This window comes from Phoca vitulina, unplaced genomic scaffold (genome assembly GCF_004348235.1).
Source record: "Phoca vitulina isolate PV1807 unplaced genomic scaffold, GSC_HSeal_1.0 scaffold4, whole genome shotgun sequence".
Classification (NCBI taxonomy): Eukaryota; Metazoa; Chordata; class Mammalia; order Carnivora; family Phocidae; genus Phoca; species Phoca vitulina.
This window is the reverse complement of record NW_022589707.1, coordinates 68,651,864-68,676,947: the sequence shown is the minus strand read 5'-3', so window position 1 is coordinate 68,676,947 and position 25,084 is coordinate 68,651,864. Positions and strand designations below refer to the sequence as shown.

The 25,084-nt window shown below is 41.8% G+C and overlaps 1 protein-coding gene across 1 annotated transcript in view; it reads left to right on the top strand.

Annotated features, from left to right (window-relative positions):
* GRM3 (glutamate metabotropic receptor 3) overlaps nt 1-24,397 on the top strand; it is a 226,606-nt gene extending 202,209 nt beyond the window's left edge. Inside the window, exons 5-6 of the mRNA XM_032402267.1 lie at nt 10,736-10,910; nt 23,844-24,397. Coding sequence (XP_032258158.1) covers nt 10,736-10,910; nt 23,844-23,917 — 249 coding nt within the window. The 3' untranslated portion in view covers nt 23,918-24,397. The remainder of the gene's footprint in view (nt 1-10,735; nt 10,911-23,843) is intronic.
* The last annotated feature ends 687 nt before the right edge of the window (nt 24,398-25,084 follow it).

The following is a 25,084-nucleotide window of genomic DNA, read 5'->3' as shown; positions in this document are numbered from 1 at the left end:
GAGCCTGCTACTCCCTCTCCTCCCTGCCTGTGTTCTCTCTTGCTGTCTCTGTCTCTCTCTCTCAAATAAATAAATAAAATCTTTAGGAAAAAAATAGATTAAAACATAATGTTAATTTGTTATACTTGTTCTATGATTTTAGTTCCTGTAGATACATGCTAGCTATATATATATATATATATATATATATATATATATATACACACATATATATATAAATCCTTGAATTAGTTAAAAATATTACTGTACATATCCAAGTAATCTAAGTCATTATTCATAAGGTCTTTAGTAATGCATAGTTCAAATTTCTGGGCATCAATATAATTACCATCTCTTCTGAAAGAAACAGTTCATCATTCTATCATAATTCCTCAAATTGTTGAAACCATCCATCAGTTATTTCTGCATTTATATTTCTGATTTTAGTATCTTCCATGGACTGAGGATGAGAATTTTTTTCTCTTGAGGCAACTGATTTTATTCTCCATATTTCTTAAGTTGTCAGAAACTTTTCCAGAGGCAAAATGTTTCCTTGTTACACCATAATTTCACAAAGTAAAGTGCTTCTGTAGGCTGTAACAGTCCCCATATCTTGTTTAACAGCAATTCCTATATTACCAAAATCTTTAATATTGCAGCTCAAAAGGAAGGTAAAGCTATTTAAAATGTGGCCTCAAGAGACCAGCAAAGCTCAATGTTTCTCATCTTTTATTTATTTATTTATTTATTTTTTAAAGATTTTATTTATTTATTTGACAGAGAGAGACAGAGCGAGAGAGGGAACACAAGCAGGGGGAGTGGGACAGGGAGAAGCAGGCTTCCCGCCGAGCAGGGAGCCCGATGCGGGGCTCGATCCCAGGACCCTGGGATCATGACCTGAGCCGAAGGCAGACGCTTAACAACTGAGCCACCCAGGCGCCCCTGTTTCTCATCTTTTAAATGATTTGCAACCATGTGACTCAAACTACAGACTAAAGGAAGAACAGGGAAAATAAAGAACTTAAGTTCAGGGTCGGGGTAATGGTCAGGCATGCTACGACCACCTGTAAAAAATTTTGAAAACATGTCAGTAGAGAAAACATCGGAACTGAATCAGCAAAATCAAAGGTCATATCATATGAGCCACAAGGGAGTTAGAACTGAAGAGTGTAGGGATTAAGATGGACAACTAGGGCTAATGTATTTTAGTGCTGCCATCTCCATCCTTTGTCTGTATGCACACATCCACTCCTACAGATCTGGAAGGACTTAAGTTCTTAGGAAGCTATCTTCAGCAGACATAATTTAGGGTATGGGGACTGTGAACTGATTACAATATTAATTATTTAACCCTGGATATATGATTTGAAACTACTCATTCTCCAGAAAGCTACCAAGAAAATAGAGCAGAAAATACTAAGAGTAAACAAATAGCATTATGAAAATTTAATTTTATTGTGTGTATTAACATTTATTTCTTGAAGACAAAAAATGACTTTTTCCCCCTCACATGATAGCAACATAGGAGCTCAGCTGACTCAGTGGGATTAGCGGACGATACCAGAAGTTTCCCCACACGGCGCAAGGCAAAGGGGGCACAGGTGGCAGAGCATTCTCAGCTCCAGGTTAATTAAGGCATCCGATCACACTGAAATCATCTGAGCCCTCACTCCTTGCAAATAATGCCAATTCTAAATTTGCAAAAGAAATGAGAAGGTAGAATGGAGCCTCCAACACATTGGTTTTCAAATTCGACTGTTCAGTGAATCAACTGGGTAGCTTTGAAAAAATATATATATATTGGTCCCTGGAGCACAGCCCCAAAGATTCTCATTTAATTGGCCTGGGCTGTGGCCTGGACATCTGGATTTTTCAAAGCTCCCCAAGTGACTAATTTGCAGCCAAGACTAAAAACCCCTGCTCTAATGAATCACGTGCTCTTACTCTCTCACAGATGGTTTTAGTTTGACATGTGCTGTTTTGAAATTCTTTGAAATATTTGTCAAAATTAGAAAATTGAGGAATTTTATACAAATATCCAGATTCCTGGTTTCTCTTAACGAAGTAAAACATGTGGACTCAAATTCATGCATGTCCACTGAGCTGGACCTTAGTGTTTAAGCCTCTAGACAGAGCACACAACTACCAATCCCTGAACACTTACAATTGGCTCCCTTCACTTATACATATGCATGAACCTATAAGCATTTGAACTTGGGACCACTGTTCTAGAAGTTCCAGAACAAGAATGAGATTTAAAATTTCCCAGAGAGAGAGCAGGTGGTTCAGATAGAATGAGCAGCATTAGAAAAGTACCCAGCCATCTACAGGCAGCTAGTAGGAGTTTGGCCATCAAATAGTCAACAAGGTATATGACTCAGTACTTTGCCACCCATTGTGAATTATAAATAAATATAAAGCACTATTCTTGTCTTCAAAAAGCTCATATCCCAGATGGGAAAAAAATTAACAAGCATGAAAGAATTCAAGATGAACACAGGAGAGTTTATAATTAAATTGGTGATACAAGCTCTTAAATGCCTACTGGTTTGAAAAAAAAGAGTTGGATCAGTAAGAATGGTCTTTCCAGGAATACTCCTTCAAGAGGGGGGAGTTCACACTGTACCTTGGTAGGAAGTGCAGTTACAGAACTTAGAGAATATAAGGCATATAGGGAATATTCTTTTTTTTATAAATCTTTTTTTTTTAAGATTTTATTTATTTATTCATGAAAGACAGAGAGAGAGAGAGAAGCAGAGGGAGAAGCAGGCTCCCCACTGAGCAGGGAGCCCGACGCGGAATTCGATCCCCGGACCCTGGGATCGTGACCTGAGCCAAAGGCAAGACGCTTAACCATCTGAGCCACCCAGGTGCCTGGGAATATTCTTGAGCCAAGACAGGAATGAACCAAGCAGAACACAGGAATACTGGTCTTACTCAAGTAGAAAATGGGTTGAGGGGAGGAGTTTAGTGAGAAACTAATGGGAATTGGCCACTTGGTCAGATTTTAACAGGCAGAGGAATTCATTTAAATAATGAATTTAAATAATGAGTAAAAGCTCTGAGGTCCTGCTATTTTTAAATTTTTATTTTCTTTTGGTTCGTTGTTGGCACAAGCAAAAAGTGACATGATGAAAAGTAAGAGGGAAAAATAGGAACTAACTCTTACTGATCAACTCTCAACCTTATGCTAGATACTTTGCATACGGGAGTTCACTTATCCTCATTAGCACCCTGAAAGGCAAATGTTAGTATCCCTATGAGTAAACAAACTCAGGGGATAATTAACTTCCCAGGTGGCACAGTTAAGAAATAGTAGGACAAGTTTTTCCGACGCAAATCCATGCCTTTCATATTACACCACAAGCTTATCTATCCTTAATATGGTGGATGGGTTTGAAAGAATGGAGCCTAGAACAAGCAGAACTAATTGAAGCTATTACAAGCATCCAAGACCCAGCAAGCAAGAACTTGAGTAAGAATCCAAAAATTCAAAGATCTTTGAGAAATATCCAGGCCATCTCCTTCTGTATCACAAGATATTGTAAGAATCAAACACTGAGTCATCAGGGATCCAATCATAGTTTTAGTGGTACAAATAAAAACTAGGTCATGTTTGGAGGGAAAGTTAGCCATAAAGGATTTAATAGTAATTACTGAGTGTTTTGTTCATTCATGTCTTCCAAAAATATTTGAGCACTTATTATGGGCCTTGCAGATGCAGCTGTCAACACAGACACACCTCTTATAATGTGTATAACTTACAGGCTAGTGGGGAGCGAGGGGAGGATAGGGGTGGAGAGCAAATAATGAACTGATGAAAATGCAGGGTAATTCATGCAGTGGTTCAAGGGCTGTGATGGAAGGAAAAGGGGGTGATGCCATTGCACTGCTCACAATCTTTAGTGTGCAGACAGCTCACCTGGGTGCCTGGCTAAAATAAAGATTCTGATCCAGTAAGAAAAGAGGCAGCCCCAGATTCCGGGTTTCTGGCAAGCTCTCAGGTAGTAGAGATGCTGCTAGACAAAGGACCGTACTCTGAGTACCAAGCCCACGGATTTTATAGGGTGTGGCACAGGTGAAGCACTTCGCTCACAGCAGGCAGAGCCTTTGGAGGTGACTGGAATGTTGACAAGGTTCAAATACTTACAAAGAAATTCCAATTTTCCCCTGTTGACTATTTTGAAGATTTAAAAAAAATATATCAAATCTCAAATTCTTTCAAAACATGTCCGCCACTCTCGCTAGTGTCTATTTCATAACACTCTGTTGAAGGATGGGAAGGAGCTAGCCATGGGAATTCTATGTGCTAGTCAAAAGAAACAGCAACAATGAACACCCCAAGGCAAAAAAAAAAAAAAAAAAAAGTCTTGGAAAAGAAAGGTATATATGGCTGTAGTTTAATGAGTAGATGGAAGAGTGATTTTATATGCAAGGTGGGCAGGGAAGCTAAATCATGTAGGACTTTATAGGCCATTGCAAAAAGTTTAGATCTCAGTCTATATGGAAAAAGAAACTATTGAAAGATTTTAAGTGGAGGAGTTTAATCTCACATTTTATGATCTCACATTCTGGACAAAAAAATCTATATCTATATCTATATCTATATATGTATATCTCAAGTTGCTCAAGATACAGACTTAAAGGTAAGGGCAGAAGTGGGGAGACTGGTTAGGTGGCTGTGGTGGGTGTTCCAATCACATGGTAGAATATTAACAATGGAGATGGAACCTGTCAAGAACTGTCAAGGGTTTTTACCCATCTTGCAATCTAACAGGTTAGACTGCCGTGGTTTTAGGGATGCTGGCAGAAGACATGAGACTCCCGATTCAGAGACAAAGGACTTTACTACCCACAGCCACCACTGTAGCCAGAGTGCAGCATTTATGTAAGTGCCCCAGACCTCAGTTTTCACTAGGCAGTGCAAAGTGGGCTAACTGACCCTTGTATAAGCAGTTCTCAATACAGGATCAGTATCTGCCTTAAGACTGCTTTTGTCCTACCACAGCACTGTTACTGAGTCTATCCTTATTTAAAATATTGGTAGTGTGTTCATCATAGGTTTTTTTTTTAACGATTTATTTATTTATTTTAGAGAGAGAGAGAGTGCATGTGAGCAGGGGGAGGGGTAGAGGGAGAGGAACAGAATCTTAAGCAGACTCCCCGCGGAGCATGGAGCCTGACACAGGGCTCAATCTCAGGACCCTGAGATCATGACCTGAACCAAAATCAACAGTCGGATACTTAACTGACTGAGTCACCCAGGCATCCCCATCATAGGTTTTTTGCATTCATTTTTATTTTTAAAACATAGTGAGATAAAACATTATTTCTCTTAATTACTGAGTTTTTGATGCCCCCTTAAATCTGCATCTCAAGCAAGTGCCTCACTTGCCTCCTCGTAGGCCCAGCCCTGCCTTCCCCCTTGCGGGTCAGTGTAGGATGGTGAGTTGGTTGTCTATAACCAGCAGAGCATAAAAATTGGAGGTTTTCCCTCCCCAAAGTTTCCCAGTGTATTGGGTCTGGTGTGTATGGGACTTCAGTCACCCTTGGGGATGGGGAGATTTTGGTCCTATCCATAAGTATCGTTCTCCTCAAAGCAGCTAAAATCAGGGTGGAGGGTAAAAGAGGAATCAGGCAGCACAGAGGGAGAGAGTAACTCCATGCCATTAAGTAAGGCACATTAGGTTTCAGTTTTAAGCATGCAGCCACTACTTGGCTCAACTGAACAAAGGTCCAGTGTTTCTGAGCCCCCCAAACCCTAAACTGCATGGCAAGATCAAAATTACTGTCACTTCGACTTTGGGAACTCCCTGACTCAGAAGCCAGAGCCAGCTAGCTTTCTGCCTGGGGCACATGGTTTGTGCACTTAGGCTAACTCAGCCTTGACTCACACGGCAGGGACTTTTTTAAAGAAGTCCATCTTAATCCAGGGCATTTGCTGTCTCATTGTGACATCTCTTAGCATCTTGCCTGGTTTTAACATAAGGACTGGGGAAGTTGTCCAGTGCTTGCCAATTGCAAGAATTTAGATTTCCTGGTGTCTCTTTCACTCTTTCATTCTTGAGTACAGCCCCTTTGTCAGCATTTTAAACCCAATCCAAGTCAATAAGAGCCCAAATACTAATCAATGCTTCATCTATGGTTTTCCAGAGCATTTTTCTGTCTCAGGGAAATCCTGCAGAGACAGCCAAGGCTCCTTTTTTTGCTGCCAGGTTCTGCTGCAAAAAACGGAGAGACCTTTGTCATCTTGGAATGGATCTAAATTTGGTATGAGAGACCACAGCGGGGCATGAGCCCTAGCAGGGCCCAGCTGCTGCCATTCTTCTTTAGCAAGGGTTTATGCACCCGGCCCTCAGCTCCCAGGAGAATCAGCCAAAGTGCAGATGATTCACCCGGTGTCTGCCTTCTCTGAAAGTCCCTCCTTTCATGCTCAGTATAGGTGTATGTCTCTGCAAGTTGGATGTGATAGGGAGTCAAACTTTCTGCCCACTCAGGACCTGGATCAGATTAGGAAGGAAATCGGGATACCTGGGTGGCTCAGTCGGTTAAGCATCTGCCTTCAGCTCAGGTCATGATCCCAGCACCCTGGGATCGAGCCCCACATCGGGCTCCTTGCTCGGCGGGGAGCCTGCTTCTTCCTCTCCCACTCCCCCTGCTTGTGCACTCTCTCTCTCTGACAAATAAATAAATAAAATCTTTAAAAAAAAAAAAAAAAAGATTAGGGAGGAAATCCACCTCACCCCCTGGAGGAGAGTTAGCAACAATTACAGTACTGATCTAGCAGCTCTATCTGAACCTAGTCCCAGTTACTCAGCCCTTAGCGCCTCCCCAGATCCACCTCATTCATTAGTAGGGAATAATGTGAGCACTATTACTGCCTGATTGGCCAGAGAATTTGGGCAACATGTTTGCTACTGATTCCCATGGACTTCTCTCAAATTTTGTTAATTCAGCCCCTACGGCCCTCTTTGAGAAAGCCATTCCGATCTCATTGCCAAAACTGTCGAGGACTGCATCATCTGAGACTTGACTCTACTTGTAAGGTAACACGTTAGCTTGCCAGGGTTTTGTTGAGGCTGACAAAAAAGCCTTTATGACTCAAAGCAATAGTGGTAGCCAGAGGGTCGGCATTGGCTCTGGTCCCTTGGGCTCCACTCCCCATGAGCTGTGTGAAGTGGGCCATGTGACCACCACGCAGACAGTGGTGGCAGCACAGGGCAGGGACCGGGAGCTTCAGGAACCTGAACCTTCCATAATGGATGATATGCTGGCTCTTTGCTCCACAAATAGGCACTGTCTCTGACTTCTAAGTCTCTTTGCTCTACTCATATACCTGAAAAGAAAATCCACAACAAAGGCAGGCAGGGCTTGTGCTTGAAAGACATTTTAGAAGCACAAGACACCATAGAGAATTATCTTCCAAAAGAACAAACAGAACTTGCTATGGGACTGGATGTGTGGGTGTAAGAGAAAAGGCAAAATCAAGGATGACTCCCAGGTTTTGGGCTTGCACAATTGGGTGGGATTTGATGTCACTTACTCAAGTGGAAACATTTGGGGGAAGGGATCCATTTTGCTCACAAATTAATCCCAATATGCCTAGTACGTATCCAAGACGATATGCCAAGATAGCAACTGAATATATGTCTGGAAGCCCAGAAGACAGGTTGGAACTAGTAATAAATATTTGAACAACATCAACATAGGACCTATTTAAGCCAAGGAACTTGATGAGATGATGAAGAAAAGAGAATCCAAACTGAGGTCTGGGACGCTCTAACACTTAAAGTTCAGGGAGAAGCAAAAAAGCCAACAAAGAAAACTAAGACAAGGAACTTTCAGTGAGGGGAGGAAGGATGTCTAGGAAGCCAAAAAGAAGGAAGTAATTAACCACGTCAAATAGTGCTAGGAGTTTGAGGAAGATCAAAGCAGCAAAGACTTCAAAGAGGCAGAACAAAGAATTACAGATAAATACAGACTCAGTCGTGTGACTTATTAAAGGAACTGGACAATTGAATTTATGAGGCTACTACTTGGGCTTGTAAGAAGACTAAAAGTTGTCAAATTAAAACAATTATATTAAATAATATGCTGCATAAACTATGACCAACATGCATCTTTAGTTCTGCTGCCGCTTGCCCCTTTAGTATTCTATGAGCATAATAATCCCCCACCCCTGGATGAAAATCCCAGTGGGCACATTCAAATCCTGAGTGTTCACCATATGTGAGGCCCCATTCTGGTGCTGGGGATAGAGCAATGAATGAAAATGCTCACAAACTTTGTAGGCCCATGAATGTGTGCTCTTAGGTAATATGGTCCTACAATCATTTTCAATGAAAAATAGTCTCTATTAGGAAATTAAAATGTCTAGTCCTGGGTAATTCTCAAAGCCATACCTTGACTCAACATCAATCCTCATTTTCTCCCAAAGTCCGGCCTGCCTCAGGCTGAGAGCCTGCGATGCCTGACTTTTCTTTTCCCTTTGTTCACACTCCCCAGTCCACCAGTTGCTGTTTCCCTCTCAGCCCTGGTTAAAATGTAATAAGGAAGAAGCAGGACAGTTCTCACATAACTGGATGGTTTTATGATCTCCACAGTATTTGTTAAACACACATCCTTAGGATACCTGGAAGGTGATTAAGGGTTGTTTTCATGCAATCTTCAGAAATTTCCAGCTGCTTTCTTTTCTCCTGCTGGTCCTTGAGTGAGTTGGCTGGCAAATCCTATTCTAAGTTGTCCCTTGTGGCTCCATCCTCAGTCCCAGGGCACCCAGGTATACCCTGCCACCGGCCTCTTTCTAGGAAGGACTCCAAGCTCCTCCACATGGGCCCAAGACTACCCTTGATGGCTCTGCCGAGTGTGGCCCAACTTGTCCATACATGGCACTCACATATCCTTTGTTTTGGTAAATTCTTACAGTAAAGGACAGTCTCAGTATAGCAGCAAGCTCTGCCAAGAAAGTAATTAGTCTCTTCTCACCTTCTAGATTTCCAAGACAGGAATCAGGCTCCAAACCAGGGCATCTTCCCCCTGCAGGAAAACCTCAAACCTTCTGTGAATGGTCATAGTGAAGCTCTCCTCTCTAGGCCTGAGGTGAGGAGATGAGCACAACCTTCCTTCGGAGAGGAAGGGTCTACAACTCATAGCATGGCTCTTTCCGATATATCCTCCTCATAAAAGCCTCTCCTCTCCTTTTAATGTGTCCGAGTGTGGGCAGCTTCAACGTTATAGACATGTTTTTAGAAAAGGTTTCCTTGAAAACTGGCACATTTGAACCTGCCTTACCCTCACAATAATATCTGATATCTCTCCTCTTGGCTCCACAGTCAAAGCTGAGGATGGAGAAGTAGAGTTCTAAAGGAAGAAGACAGTTCTGAGATTATCTATGTAAAAATAAAAACAAATTACACCAGAAATTGGGCTTGCTATAAATAACACAGTTATGATTTATCAAGGCTTTTACATCGTGGAATGAGATAGTGGACTTTTCTGAGCAGTTAGCAAAAGGGAAAGGAGCCTGCAATGTGGGGGCCAAGTTGGACAGTTAAAAGGGACAAGAGGTTTAAAATAGAGAGGACAGATTGTGCTTTTAGCATATAAAGTAAACCCAGAGTCTGAAGAATTATGCTATAAGTATAACCTGAATTTTTTTTTTAGTCAAAAACAGAATGCAGCCTCCTAACGTTATGTGGCTTCTCCAGTTAATTGTTCAGTCTTCAGGTTTCTTTGATTAGAGAAGAAGGTCGGACACTTTAGGGCATAAGAGATTATGCTATCTGGTAACAGCATTGCCTGGAGAAAAAGGACAAAGAAATCTAAAATTACCTTAGGATTTACCATAGCTACTCTGAGTAGAAACTGATAGAAGAAATAACTAATTTCCATTTTTCAGTACCGAAAGCAATAAAATATGTAGAAGCTAATTTAGGATTTTCCAGAAAATGTATGGGAGCTGAAGTTAGGACAGTTAATGAGATCAGTGAAGATGAAGAGCGAAAGCAAATGAATGAATTAAAGACATGCTAAAACCTAGTTTTGAGGTGTACTTTCAGGGGAGGCAAAGAGGAAGCAAGTGAAATTCCTCTGTCAAGAACAGGTGTACGGAAGCCTAGAGAACAAAACGACTGAACAGTGAGTACCTGATGTATCAAAATTCCCGAGAGGTGCCAAAGAAATAATTAAAGATGGGTACCCCAGAAGAAGGTTGACAGTGTTCCCCGATTTTGAGTAGGAGAACCAATGGCTGATAGGTAGAACTCCTAGCAAAAAAAAAAGAGAGATGGAGAAAAATGTAAAAGGTCCCAATTTGTTCATGATTATAGTAAACCTTAAACAAGCCAAGTTGATTGACTGAAACCATCAGCAATCTGGTCACTTCATCACTGAATATTGATATTTTACTCTTTAGGATTCTGACTTGGGTGGTTCTGCAGAAACATCTTTCCACAAATATAAAGAAGAAAACAAACAACAAGAAAATCCATGTAAAGTCTTGGCAAGCTTTCAGGAACACCCGACACAAATGAATTTGTTTACGAATCTTCAGTGATGTTTCCATAAACATCCCAAGCTCAGAAGATCCCATTTAGTTATTATTTTGGTTTGGTTATACTAACAATAGAACTGTGAATGATTTGGGTTTTTTTTTTTTTTTTTTTTTCTTACTTTGGTCTTTTTTCAGTGTTCTTTTCAGTAGGCCACATGATTGAATTTACAGCCGGGCATTTAACTAGGCCACCTTTTCTTGTAGGTGCAGACCACAACCATGTGCATCTCCGTCAGCCTAAGTGGCTTTGTGGTCCTGGGCTGTCTGTTTGCACCCAAGGTGCACATCATCCTGTTCCAACCCCAGAAGAATGTGGTCACACACAGACTGCACCTCAATAGGTTCAGTGTCAGCGGAACTGGGACCACGTATTCTCAGTGTAAGTACAGAACTCGGCGCTGACCCGTCCGTGAACGGCACCGGAATAGGGAGCACACTCAGAGGGGAAGCCAAGGACATAGTCAGGCAAGGATAACAAACGTCCATCCCCATGAACAATCTCAATTTGATTTTAGTAAGTCCTGGTTCAACCACATGTGTCAGGTACCGTGCTAGACGCGAGGGATACAGAGGTGAGTAGACAAATCAAAGCTCCCGTTTTGGTAGTGCGTGCAGTCTAGCAGGGAAGACAAACATTAAATTCGCAGCAGCAGTTAGGATGTCTGGCCACGTTGTGGAGTCAGAGAACCTACTCCCTAGTCCTGACTCTGCAATCAGTTCAGGGGGTAACCCTGAGCACCTCACTCTACTATTCGCAGCCTTACTTTACTCATTAGCCTAGAGGGTTGGACCAGACTGGTGCTCTGTAAAGGATGTTCTATGTCACAGAGATGATGAAGGCGCTTCATGAAAAATTTAAAAGGGAAGATGACTGAGTAAGATGGAAAATGGCACATCCTAAATACCCCCTTGGAAGTTCAAAGCACCTCCCTGAACGTGAGCGTGTTAGTCTTAAGAAACCCTACAGCAAGGCAGCCTGTTTAACCTCTATTTACTGTTTCTTAAACGTATTCGACCACAGTTAAACCAGCTAATGTGCTCCCATGGAACACCCTTGAAAAATGCTGGAGTACATCTTCCCCGGGCTTCCCTGACACGATGCTTTTCAGCTGCGAGCCAGCTGAGAAGCAGTGTCGAGGGCAGGACAGCAGAGGAATGCTCTAGTCCACGCGGTCTCTCCTGCTGGCCTGCAAATATCTGAAACACTACCCTTAGCGAATCACTCATTTAATTATTAGGCACAAGGTACCTAAAGGGGACAGCGTTTTAAGCCATTTCAGCTTCTCTGTGGTATGAAGCAAGAGAAACTCACTGTGACAAGGGTGTGGGGGGGGCGTGAGGGAGGAGGGGTGAAGCCACAAGAGGGGGAAGGAAGACTGGAGTGACAGAGACAAATGACTACTTCACCATTTTGCCTCGAATCGATGGGAAAGGATGCTTCAAAATAGCTCAGCATCACAGACCAAGCAATCACATTAGTGCCCCAGTTTCTGCAACAAAGTATGAAACGTAACAGGGCTGCCCTTCCCCCAGCAAACAAAGGCAAGGCTTCGGGCTGAAAGCAGGTGTTCCTGGCACAACTCCGCGTGGAGTTAGGGTTGTGGAGACAGGGATAGGGTGGAGATAGGGAGATAGGAATGTGACTGTCTTTCCAGCCGCAAGTGCCGGGTGTCCCCATGGCTGAGTACCAGGACAAGGTAAAACTTGTAAAATAATTTTCCCTGGACCTTAGAGAAAACTGCTTATTTCTTGAGCAAACAAATCTCTTTTCTAGAGCCCAACTATAACAGCTGGCGAGTCCAGACAAGAAAGAACTGGCAATAACAAAACAAAACAACAACGATAAGAGCAGGAACTATCATTAACTGAGTGTTCTCTATCTGCTGCGCATGGTGCTCAAGGTTACACACACGTGTGCACGTGTGTTGTAGGTTATTTAATGCACACAATGCCCGGACATCCAGAAACCAGCATCCCACATGCTGAAAGTGGCCCAACTGGAATTTAGAGTCAGTTTCTCTGATTTTAAAGGCAGTGCATCAAACTACTGTATCCAACTACAACAAGCCACTTGGCTCGTTGTGCAAGCTGGGGAAGTTAGGTCCAAGGTAGGCTTTACTGGGAGAACAACAGGAAAGTTACCCTAGGCTCGCAGCAAGATTTACTTCCGAGCAAAAGTCATCTTGTTCTCAGAGCTCAGAGTTCCTGGTTGTTATTCAAACAACTGAACAAGGTCCCTAAATCTTCCACACACATGGATACATGCAAACCTCAGTAATTTTGAAATGGCAGCATTTCCTGATATATATGCTAGGAATTAATAAATTCCTCAACGGATAACAAGGGCACTTGACCCAACCAAGTCTCTCTTCAGAATTTTAAAAATATCCATTTACACAAAAATAATGTATTTTGACCACAATGTACCTGCATAAAGCTTTCACTCAGAATGCTAATCTGCTAGTGGCCCAATTTAATAATTCAAAGTCAGCATCTACCCAGCCCAACATTTTAGAACAATTTTGTTACTCAGTGAAATTTTAGGTAAATTTTTTTTCTTCAAAAAAGACTTCATTTTTTAAATAGTTTTTCTCTAATCTATATTAATGAAGTGGTATTAAAATAATAAGGTGAAGAAGTAGTCATGTGATACCTCTGGGCATTTCAAAGTGTATAACTAAATACATTAACCCATTATTTGTAATTCTTTATCTTTTATTCAAAATAGTTTTACTTGTAGGCTCATACTTCTCAAAGATATACAATGATTCAAGAATTGACACTGGGTTTCCTGACTTGTGATTAATATCTTACCCATTTTAATAAATTAGAACTACAGTCATTGAATTCACTCATTCATTAAATGCTTGAGTACCCTCTATACAACAGAAATTTCTAAGCACCTGTGTACATAATGGTGAAAAGGACAGACACCCTGGTCCCATGAAACTCGGTGTCTGGACCAGTTTTGTCTGTACTGTAGTGTGTAACCCATTAATAGGTCATGAAATTTATGCAGTATGTTTGGCCAGCATTTTTCAGAAGAAAAAAATATATATTAGAATCATTATATGTAATAAGGGCAAGTAGTATTTCATTAAGTTTGCTCCAGAGGTGACGTATATATACACGGTCCAAGTAAAATGTTTACTACTGTGAATTGCAACCAAAGAAGTTTGAAAGACACTGGTCTATGGTGTCTAGTTTACAGATGAACAGTTATTGACCTACTGTTGTGACCATTTAAGCAACCAGTTTAATTTCTCAGTGCCTGTTTCCTCCATTAAATATTCAGCTCAATTTATATTCATTTCCCTCCTAAATACCAGGAAGTACATGGTTTTATAAATCAAGAAATATCCTTAAATTGCTCTGAGTTCATTAGCTAAAGCATATGTTTTACTTAGTTGGCACATAATTTATGTTCTGGTAAGTATTATTCAGGCATTTTATTGTTTTGAGTTATTGTTACCAATATTGCTGCTGGTTTTCTAATTTAATCCCTCCAGATGTAAAAATAACAACTCCATGTGTTGATGAGAATAAGTTAGTGTAGCAACAGGGTTACCCCCCAACACACACATACATCTAGTTAGCTATTCCCACATGGCAAACTTCCCCAAAATTTTGTGCCTTCAAAACAATAACCCTTTTAAAAAATTAAAAACAAAACACAGTAACTCTTTTATCATCTCACGATTCGGTGGGCCCGGAATTCAGGCAGGGCTTGGCTGAGCAGTTCATCTGCTCTTATGAGGCCTGGACTGGGTCCTCCTGTGGTTTCAGCTGAGACTGAGCTGATCCAGAGGACTACGGTAGTTCTACTCACACTTGGCAGCTTGGCAGGATGCCTTGCCACGGAATCATAAAGAGGATGACAAGGCCTGTCGAGATTCAAGGGAAGGTCCATAGACCCCCTCACCTCTGAAATAATTTGTGGCCATTTTTATTATGCCACATTCACCCAATCCTTCCTCCAATATGCAGTTTTATCAGGAATCACAAAGACGGACACACGCAATCTTGTGTAATGCCAAGAAGTTACCCAGGCCGGGAGGTGCAGCCAAATTCATTCCCACGTAATTCTCAGGCAACAGTAGCAGAAATATCACATCACTGAGGAGCCTGGGTGAGCCACCTGACGGCAGCTAAGGGGGCTGATAGCAGACAAAGTAATAGGATTGGATTTTAAAAGCTGAGCCATTGCTCCAAAAAGTTGAAAAACATGACCAAACTTAGAAACAGGCATGGAAGAAAGGACGTGGTTAGGGACATCTCGGAAAACTCGTGTTCTGCAAAATGTTTACATCCTGCTAAGTGCAAAAGAGAACAATTTTAGTTATATCTGATCAGCTATACGCAGTGGGAGTCAAAATAATACAAATGAAGGGAACATTAATTTTTCTCTATTAAGTACACCCATAGGCCAATGGCTTCCAATATTTGTGTACCATACAGACAACCAAAAAAAAAAAACCCCTCTTTGAAATGGAGTTCCTAGGCCTCACCCAGAGATATGCTGAGTCATATGGTCTGGGTCAAAAGCAATCTGGTTTGTAACAGATACTCTAGCTGGTTCAATGGAAGTGGCCCAAGGGAAATATTTTGAGAGCCTCGGCCTAAACCATGCTGCCTGCTTCATCTGCTATGATCAGTGCAGGACAGGGAGAGCCTCTGAGAGGGCCCTCAAGGAGGAAGCAGGCAGTGGGATCAGAGGGGGAGAGGTGTTCTGAACTCCCATCGTCTGCCTCATGATGCCAACAGCCACAACCCCGTGCAGCTGCCATCTCCCCAGCTCTCTCTGGAACCCTCCAGAGAAGGCATTTCTGGCACAGAAATGGGTCACGTGGCCCACTTTGCCAAAGACAGGCAATCAAGAACATAAGCTGCAAGTGTAAGTAGAGCTGCATAATCTTGAAGGAGACAAGCTGGATGTACACGTGAGGTTATGCAGCAGAAAACCCTAGGGGCCCCATGCAGGTCAGAATGTTGTTGACACTACTATGAGTTTGTATCAGCCCGGAGTGGGGAGAGAGAGGTGAGAAATGGGGTGTGCCCAATCATTGTCAGAGCCATTATGTATCCAGACCTGGGCCTTTGGGGATGTGTGTTTCTCTTGCTCATGGTGATCATTCAGATGTATGTATGCCATTATCATTAAGAACAGTCAAGAGGCTTCTGCTGACTAATGATGCTCAGATTTGGGTCCCAGAGGAGCTGCAGGTATAATGAGATTGATTTCTTCTGCCAAAACCTTATTCAGAAAGTCACTTGTCTAGGTGGTGAAGTGCGAATGGCTTCATTAATAGAATTATCCTTTATCACAAAGATTTTCACGTTATAAGGAGCAATGGTATAAAAAGATCAAGTGAACGGTCTTTCAGAGTCATGCTATCATTTTCCACAGAGCTACAGCAACTGAAAGCAAGCATCTGAGGACCAGACTTTGCATTTGTCGATGGCCAAGCCTTTGAAGTACCCCAGTTAAAAGGGGGCAGACCATTGCTCAAGTCCAAGTATGACTTTATAAAAGAAAAAAAAGGCATGTAATGCCCAAGTTTCTTCTCGACAGTGCAAGTCCAGAAAATCAGCATAATAGGCCTGCACTTGACAGTCGAGGGAGTCCCATAATGACACTATGTACTAGACCGGCCAGGCAAATTAGCACGTTATTTGGCAATGCAGACTGAATTGATGGTCTTCTCTGCCACAGGCATAAGTATATTATAAACATAAATCCTGGCTGGCCAATCCGGGAGGAGCTGAGAGTATTCAGCAAGCTAAGCCATCTGCTGCGTCCAGGCAGAATAGACCTAGTGCATCCACATCAGACAGATGTCAATCCATTTTCCCTTTGGAGGGGAAAGTCACAAGATGCCTGAGAACCTCATTCCATCCTCGTGCACCCCTTCCTCCTTGAGGGTGGGAGAAGAGAGAGGCCCTGGCTCTCATAGATGACCCTACATGTATCGGGGAACGGATGTTCACACTTCCCCTTTCTTCTATGTAACATTTCCATTGTATTTGTCTCACAATTGCCTTTTTTAACCCCTAAATCTCTTTACCTCTAATACGTCACTAGGTTTTCCCCTAAGCAAATATAGCCTACCTTCTTTAATAACAGTGACCAAAGGAACTCGAGCTGGAAGAGAATGCTAAGGATCATTTATTCTAATAACCATATTTCGGGATGGGAAAACCGGAGCCCTGTCTGTTAGACACTTTAAGGAATTTGATAAGAGAAGTCACAGATAAAACTCTCAAAAGCGGCTATGTGCCTCTTCTGGCCTCTCTGGATTTTCTGCCTCAGCTCAGTTACCAAATGCACGTCAGAGATTATTCTGACAGCGAGAATCTTAGCATCTGCAAATTCAGTGATTTCTTTTTTAAATTAGAAGCCTTCTCTTCAGTGCCACACATGGCAGCATCTTGTTCTACTGGCATAGGTGCGAACGTGTATTCCTCTCAAAAGCCCATTCCGAGAAGTTCAATGGCATAAACCATGTCCATCGGAGACCCCGGGGAACCCACACCCGGGCTGCACACAGGGAAGGTGTGCTATTCCCGAGGGGCTACCCACAAAGCTGCCCAGAAAACGTGCGGTGAGGACAAAACAATGAGGACAAAACAATACTGTTAATGGTGACTGGCTAAATGTTTATGTCCACGATAAAATTTCTCTCATTTAAATAGTAGTTTAAAAGTAAGCATCGTTTGTTTTTTTTAAGCCTCACTGTCTTGCATTAAATGACATTGTACAGTTCCCTTTTGTCCTCTACCATTGAATACAATGTAAACTCAGTAACTCAAAGAGAGCCCTTCAACCAGCGATGCCAACAGCCATATGCATTTACATGTAACTCCAAATTTATTAATGCCTTTAGGGACATGGTACAATGCTCACAACTATGCAGATATGTTAATTAAAAAAGGAAATATGTATATAATCAAATACTGCCCGTACATTGACTTCAGATGGTCAATTCCTTAAAGCAAGCAAAGAGTCTAACATCAATTTATTCTGTACTATTTCTCCTTCCAAGTTCCTTTTCATTTTGTTTAAGTGAAATTCACTGGAGAACATCCATACATGGAAATATCTGTATCCCTAGAATGGGAAAATGCTTATATATGGAAATTTTTTTTTAATGTCTTCCCTACCGAGAATAATGTCAGAGGCTTTGGGATAGGGACTCCTTAGTAGGTAATTGTGATCAATTTGATGGATAATTTACTCCTTCATTCAAGAAGCTTTTGGGCTGAGGCTCAGCTCTAGGCACTGGGGATGTGGTAATGAACAAAACAGCCAAACCAAGAATACATAATAAATCAGGTGTTGATAAGCGACGTGAAGAAAATAATGTGGGCAAGGACAAATACAGCTGCATGGGGACACAGGGTTCCTGTTTTTTATACAGTGGCCAAGGAAAGCCTCTCTGATACAGTGCCATTTGACCAAGAGCATTAAGGAAAGGGAACAAGGGAGCCCTGTCTATATCTGGGGAAATGCAAAGGTCCACAGCTGGAAGAACAGCAGAAAGGCCGAGAGGAAAATGACTAAGGATGAAAGTAGGAGGAGATGAGGACAGAGAGGGGTCAGAGCAAGAGGACCTTGGAAATCACTGTCAAGACATTTCCTTTTTTTCCTGAAAGAACTGGGAAACACGCACCAAGGGTGTGGAATGACCTGACTTTAAAAGCATTGCCTTCATCACTTTGGCTGTGTGGGCAGGACAGGAGACGGACAGCAGGCAGAGACATAATTTAGGAAGCTATGGCTGAGTCCAGATGTCCGTGGTTCACGCCAGAGGGTGGCAGCGATGGAAGCGAGTGAAGCGTTCAGATGCTGTATGTAATTTGAAGGTGAAGCTGACAAGATGAGCTGCACGAGAAGAGAGGACAAATGCTTGACATTATTTTATTAGAGTTTAACACTTGTGGCCTGATTTTGATCCCTAGACAAAGTAACACATACAGCTCTTAGTAGCTGTTTGAGCCTCAGGGTGAAGGAGCTTCTGATCCTTGCCTGAAAACACATTTGGGTAAGAAAGAGGAAAAACTAGAGACATTGGGCAACTAAGAGGAAGCAAAAAGGATACAAACTAGAATAGCACAAAAAATTACTATCCTTCCATTTTCACATTATTTATCGCACATCCACTTTCATACGCCTTGCAGGGTGGGGGGAGGAGAGAGTAACAGAACATGATTAGAAAGAAAGCATGATGGGGCACCTGGCTGGTTCAGTCAGTAGAGCACTTGACTCTTGATCTTGGGGTCATGAGTTCAAGCCCCATGTTGGGTGTGGAGCCTACTTAAAAAATAAATAAATAAATAAATAGATAGATAGATAGATAAATATATATATATATATATATATATATTTTTTTTTTTTGAAAAAAGGAAAGCAAGCATGACAGCTTATCATGGCAACAGTGAACTGGGGTGTTTAGTCAGAGACCAAGTGGAATTTCTGTTGATAAGGTAATTAAGCTGTATTCTGGGTCATAAAACAGTACATGCCATATTTTCTCTTTCCATGAATCTTGTCTCACAAAAAATAAGTCACTGAATGAAGAAGGCTTTGCATTCATAATCTCTAACTCCACATTTGGAAATTAAATCTTGGGTCTGTAGATTTTTATCCCACATCATCATGAATATGATTTCTTCTTAAATCTACTGTTAAATTTAAGACCATGACTCAAAGAATCTAGCCTCATTCCTTAATAACTGCCACTGTGAAGTCTGACATAGCAAGGCCACCAAAATGGTGGTAGTAGTGTCATCATCTGCGCGGACAACTGGTATTAATCAGCAGATGAACATCTGGAATGGGCCCTCGGGGCCCAAGTAACATCAAGGTGATGAGTAAGAAAACAGGTTCAATAACAAAGCAGGAAGACAAAGCAACAGACAGCTGGTAGAAACTGAATTCCATGACCATAGCATTAAAATATCTAAACAAGCAGACATGCTGGGAAAAATTATTTGGGGTTACCAGGAGCAAGGAAACGGAACAGATGGGAACAAACTGGAATGTCTGTTCTGTTTAAATGTTTGTTTTACTTTTTACCCCGAGTCTGCTATATTACACAGTTATAGTAACACACTGATTCTCAGGAACCAAGTCTCAGCCACTAAATTGACTAAGAGACTTGGCATCCGTAAGAATCTATTAAATATGTTTAGCATTGATTGAGGGCCCAAGTACCTGAAAAAAATGGGGTCATTTTCCCCACAGCCTGGCCAGCCTGTGCATTACGGGTGGAAGAGAAATGGATTTCACAGTGTGGGACAAAGCAGCCTCTTGGCTGCATTGATTTCCAATGCTGCCCCTAAGTGTGTGAAGTAAAATCTGCCTTTTGATGGGTGTGAATGGCCCTTTTGTGATCAATGGTGGAACTTATTCAGTCCTTTTCCACTATCTTCAGTTTTCACATTGCATCACACCACCTTAGCCTGGAGTGACTAACACCTGCTGCTCACCCCCCCACCCTCCCCCTCGACAAAGCCAAAAATAAGCCAGCATACCTCTTATTTCTGACAGAAAGTATGATTATAGAAATCTGCTTAACTGCACTTAAGAAAATGGGCTAAACTTACACCATTAAAAACCTCAGGAGAATTTCATTAGAACAATAGCAAAAGCTCATCACAAACACACACATGGAAATGATAGTACTTTGCTCTCCCCCAGATTTCACTACCTTGGGGAATAACAGATGGGCTAAGACGGGAGGCGTATGTAAAATATTTATGAAAGGCAAAGTAATTGAGATAGTAGACTCATAAAACAGTAATTTCCTCTACTATATTCAGCAGCATGGACAAAAATGAGGATATTTTTTACATAATAAAATAAAATGCGCTGGCAGAAGCTACAGACGAAACACTAAAAGAGAAGCAGAAAAACACAAGTTACCACCCGCTTCAATACACTTAAAAGTAGGGAAGAGCTAACTACAGAAAGAGTCTGGTGGGGAGGGGGTTTGCTGCTGTTATTCCTGTTAAGAAAACCTTGAATTTGTAGGATGTGTATTATCGAGGCCTGCCATTGCTGTGAATTTGTATCTTCCTCTCAAAGAGTTTCAATGCTCTAACATAGGGCGTTCCCTTTAATGGCCCTGTGATGCAGGTAGGTGAGGCCAAGTTCTTCTGCAGATTTCCATAATGGTATCAATAGGGGTCCAGGGGAACACGATTTGAAACTATAACTTAGGATTTTCCATGCAGCCACCTTTGTAGCCCCCGTCCTTCTTACCCACCTAGTCAAGATCCACTCAAGTTTTTAGAAATTTAGAATGCAGTGAGCAAGAAAAATCATAAGATCACACTGAAGAACCGAGCTCCAAAACAGTATGGGGACTATCACAGTAGGTTTCTGATACAATCTTCAAAAGTGCCGAAGGGAAGAGGGTATTAGACTGATCCAAGATGGACACAGAGGGGCATGAGCATACCAGTCCCTGGTTCTCCTAGACTTACCCCCATAACCTATCATTCCTCTTAAAGCTCTGAAAATGAAAAATCTGCACAGAAATAATAAAACTTGATCCGGAAAAGATGAAGAGATTAGTCAGAATGTCAAAGGCACCATGCCTGCCATGGGATGTACACAGCCTGGGCCAGTTCTCTCCGCAGGGGTGGGAAAGTCATTGTCACAGTGTGGCTAGAGAAGCAAAGAGCCCTACCTGTCCCAAGACAAGACTGCCCCTATGCCTTCTCTCTCCTGGTCATTTCTTCAGGTGAAAATATTATTTCCTTCTCAAAACTTCCATTGGTTCTCCCAGTTCTTTGAAATGCAACCATTTATACAGTCATTCAGAGAATATTTATAGAGGTTCTATTCCATGACCAGCATTTGGGATAAAATAATGAAAAAGACAGAGCCCAGCATATTTTCTAGTCAAGAATATTAATAGACATAAGACACTAACAACAACAACAACAAATAGGCAAGAAAAAAATCAGTTTTAAAATTAGGTAATATGACAGAGAATTACTGGCCAGCTATTTAAATTAGGGGGCCTGATGATAGCCTTTTCCAGGAGGTGATATTTCAGATGCAGATGACAAGAAGAAGCCAGACACGTGATGGAGACAGGGAAGAACATTCCTGGCAGAGATGGCAGCTACTGCCAAGGCCTGCCATCGCTGGGATGTGCTGCGCTTGAGGACAAATGCAGAAAAAGTGGGGGAAAGAAACCATGGAATGAAATGATTACAGAGAGATAGGCATGGTCTCAATCACCCGGGGATGTGTAATCCGGAGGAAGGAGAGCACAAAGGAGGCCATTAGGGGAGCACAGGGAGATGACGGACATTTCAACATACTGTCACTGCTCTACGGAGAATGTGTGGCAGGGCAGCAAGAGTGGAAACAGACACCAGCAGCACAATTGTCCCGGTGGCCAACAGCCACATGATGGTGGCTCGGCCCAAGGTGGTGGATGCACAGATGGGTAGGCGGATGCGGAGAGTGAGTTGACTGGGCCACGCGACTGGTCTGACGTGGGAGGAAGGACAAAGAAGGAAGGAAGTGTCACCCTTAGACTTCTGGCTCGGGTCACTGGCTGGAGAGTGAGGCCATTGACTGAAGAAAGGAAGACTAAATGGGGACAGGTTAGGGGATCAAGAGTTACCCTTTGCCACTTGATTTCGAGAATGCCAGCAGAGCACACATACTGAAGAGCCTGGCATGCCTCCTACGTTTCCACCCAACGGTGGTCGAACGTCACCTCACCTTGTTCTTTCTCTTGCCCTACCTAGCTTTCATGAAGCTAGGGTTACATAAAGTAGGAAGAAGCTTTACAAGGAATAAAGTAAAACCCTCACATTTGAAATTATTATCATTATCCCTTTCCATCCGGTATTTATCTCGCACCCGCTGTGTTCTTCACTATAGAAAGATAGATTATGCCATGTTTTCTCCCAAAGTTGTGCCTTTTAGTGGGATCAGATTGTAAAGAAAATTGAACCTGATCCTGCAAATGATCAAAGGAAAAATATCTCCAAGAGTTAGCATGTCACAGGACTCTGCTTAACCTCAATCACAGAGACTTGTCTTTACGGCTTTTCTTACACACCTAGCTGAGCAATCAATGCAAAATTGAGAAGTTGTCGGTTCCCTAGCGGTGAGCCGGCTGAAAGATGTCAGTGCCCCAAATATGGTGATTGAGCACATCATCTCAAAGTTTATAATTAGTTTCTCCTTTGTGTTTAAAGAAAACCCTATGGAAAATGCCATTTTATGGGGCAAGAATATTTCCACTATCAGGCATAAATACTTCAGCAGGAAATGAGCTTATATGATTATTAACCAAGAGATATGCACTTAAAGAATGGGAAAGCTGACGTCAGCTTGATCTGGGCTTTGGTCGGGTAGCCAAGAGGATCAGTTCCTTCTCGGCAAAGCATATCATCATGGACAGGCCAAGGGATGCAACATAAACAGCTCTAAAAGGAAATGAAAGGCCTTCTCTGATTCTCTTGGCTACACAGTTGCGCAGCCCATGGAAACTGGGGCTCCTTGCTTTTTTTGTCCTCATTCAGCAAAATGACAAAGCCGTATGTAGACTTCTCATAAAAACAAAACCTTTAAATTAACAAGAGATATGAATTGCATCGAGGAAAACTAAATGCCGTAAAAAGAACGAATATACATACCCATGTTATACTCACACCCCGACACTGTCGTCACTGTTGTCATTAACAAGAGCCTCATCCCTTTGGAACATCTCCCCTTCTGAAAATCGTTAAGAAACTGAGTTCTCAGCACCCCAGCCCTTGCTAGAGTGTTCACAGAGGTTATCCACTTGAGCAATGAAAATGCATCAAACCATTCTGTAAGGCAGTGGAGTTCACAGATGACTCGTGAGACTACGTAAGAGGCATCCCTGCCCAGAAAGAGCAAAAGTAATTGAGGTACTATAAACCATAATTAATTTAACAATCTTTAAGAAAATTGCAGTGAGCTTTCAACTTTGCACATTCTATCTTAACCAGTTTATAGCTTACCAAAGCTAATTTTAAATCCACGAGTGACTCCTTTCAACAATGATGATGCTCACAAATTCTCCCTCCAAGAGGGACATCAGTGGAAGTATGCGCCAGGATACAAAGCTAATTTTGAGCAGAACACATTTAGAAAGCTGACCTACTACAGCATTAAGTCACTTAGCCTTTTCCAAAGCTAAATTAAAAATGGGTTTTTGAACTTAATTTTACCTAGTGTCTGGGATTATCCATTCCATTACCTATGTGGCTTATTTGACTGAACTGAATTTTTCTGACCTGCTTTGTTTTCCAGCTTCTGCAAGCACCTATGTCCCAACGGTGTGCAATGGGCGGGAAGTTCTCGACTCCACCACCTCATCTCTGTGATTGTGAATTCCAGTTCAGTTCTCGTGTTTTTAGACTGTTAGACAAAAGTGCTCGCGTGCAGCTCCGGAATATGGAAACTGAGCAAAAGAACCCTAGTACCTTTTTTTAGAAACAGTACGATAAATTATTTTTGAGGACTGTACAGTATATAGTGATGTGCTAGAACTTTTTAGGCTGATTTTAGCGCCCCTATTATTAACGATTCCCTGGAACATGGAAATAACCATTGTTTACAAGAGCTGAGCATTGGTGACAGGGTCTGACAGGGTCAATCTAAACAAAAATATGGTGGCAATATTAGGTAACTTTTTTTCCTATGAAGTTTTTTGTAGGTCCTTGTTGTAACTAATTTAGGATGAGTTTCTATGTTGTATATTAAAGTTACATTATGTGTAACAGATTGTTTTTCTCAGCACAAAATAAAAAGCATCTGTATTAATGTAAAAATATTGAGAATAAAACCTTCAAGGTTTTCCAGCATGGTGGATAATGGCTTATTCTTTTTTAATCACTCCAAGTAATCTGAATATGTTGACTTTAGATTATTTCTATTTTTAATGTTGGATGTAATTGTCTACTGTGCTTCTCTTTGCACCTACGTACGCTCTGAACACAAGCTGTTACCCTGCTAGAGAGTTCTGAGCATATCTGGACTTCGCAGATTACAAAGATCAGAATTGGACGATACCACAACTATCCGGCTGTGTCAGTGGCCAGGTGACAATACACATACAGGTTTCTTTAAGCCACATCTGTAGGGCAGCCCAGAATTTGCCCAAATGGGCCTCTGATGCAGTAAGTAGAGGGTTCTTGGCACGCAGACACTGTGGCCTGCCGGGGAAGGCTGGACAGCTCTCATTTTCAAAAGCATAAAGACAGGAAACTATTCTAATAGAACTATTCTAAACTAACCAGGAAGTTACTAGGAAGGAGGCTGGGAAAGCATCCTGTCAATCCATTGGAAAAGCACTCTCACCACTGAGAGCTAAATGGGGCAATAAAATGCAGGATATGTTATGTTCCAGTGCATTTCCAAAGTCTCAGTAAAAATACTCAGGCACACAGGCTTGTCATTAAACTTAAATATTTTACTAAGCTCAATACAGGAGTGAACAGGCAAAGCGTGGATAAAGTAAAACCCGCTTATTTGTACCCACGCTTTCCTAC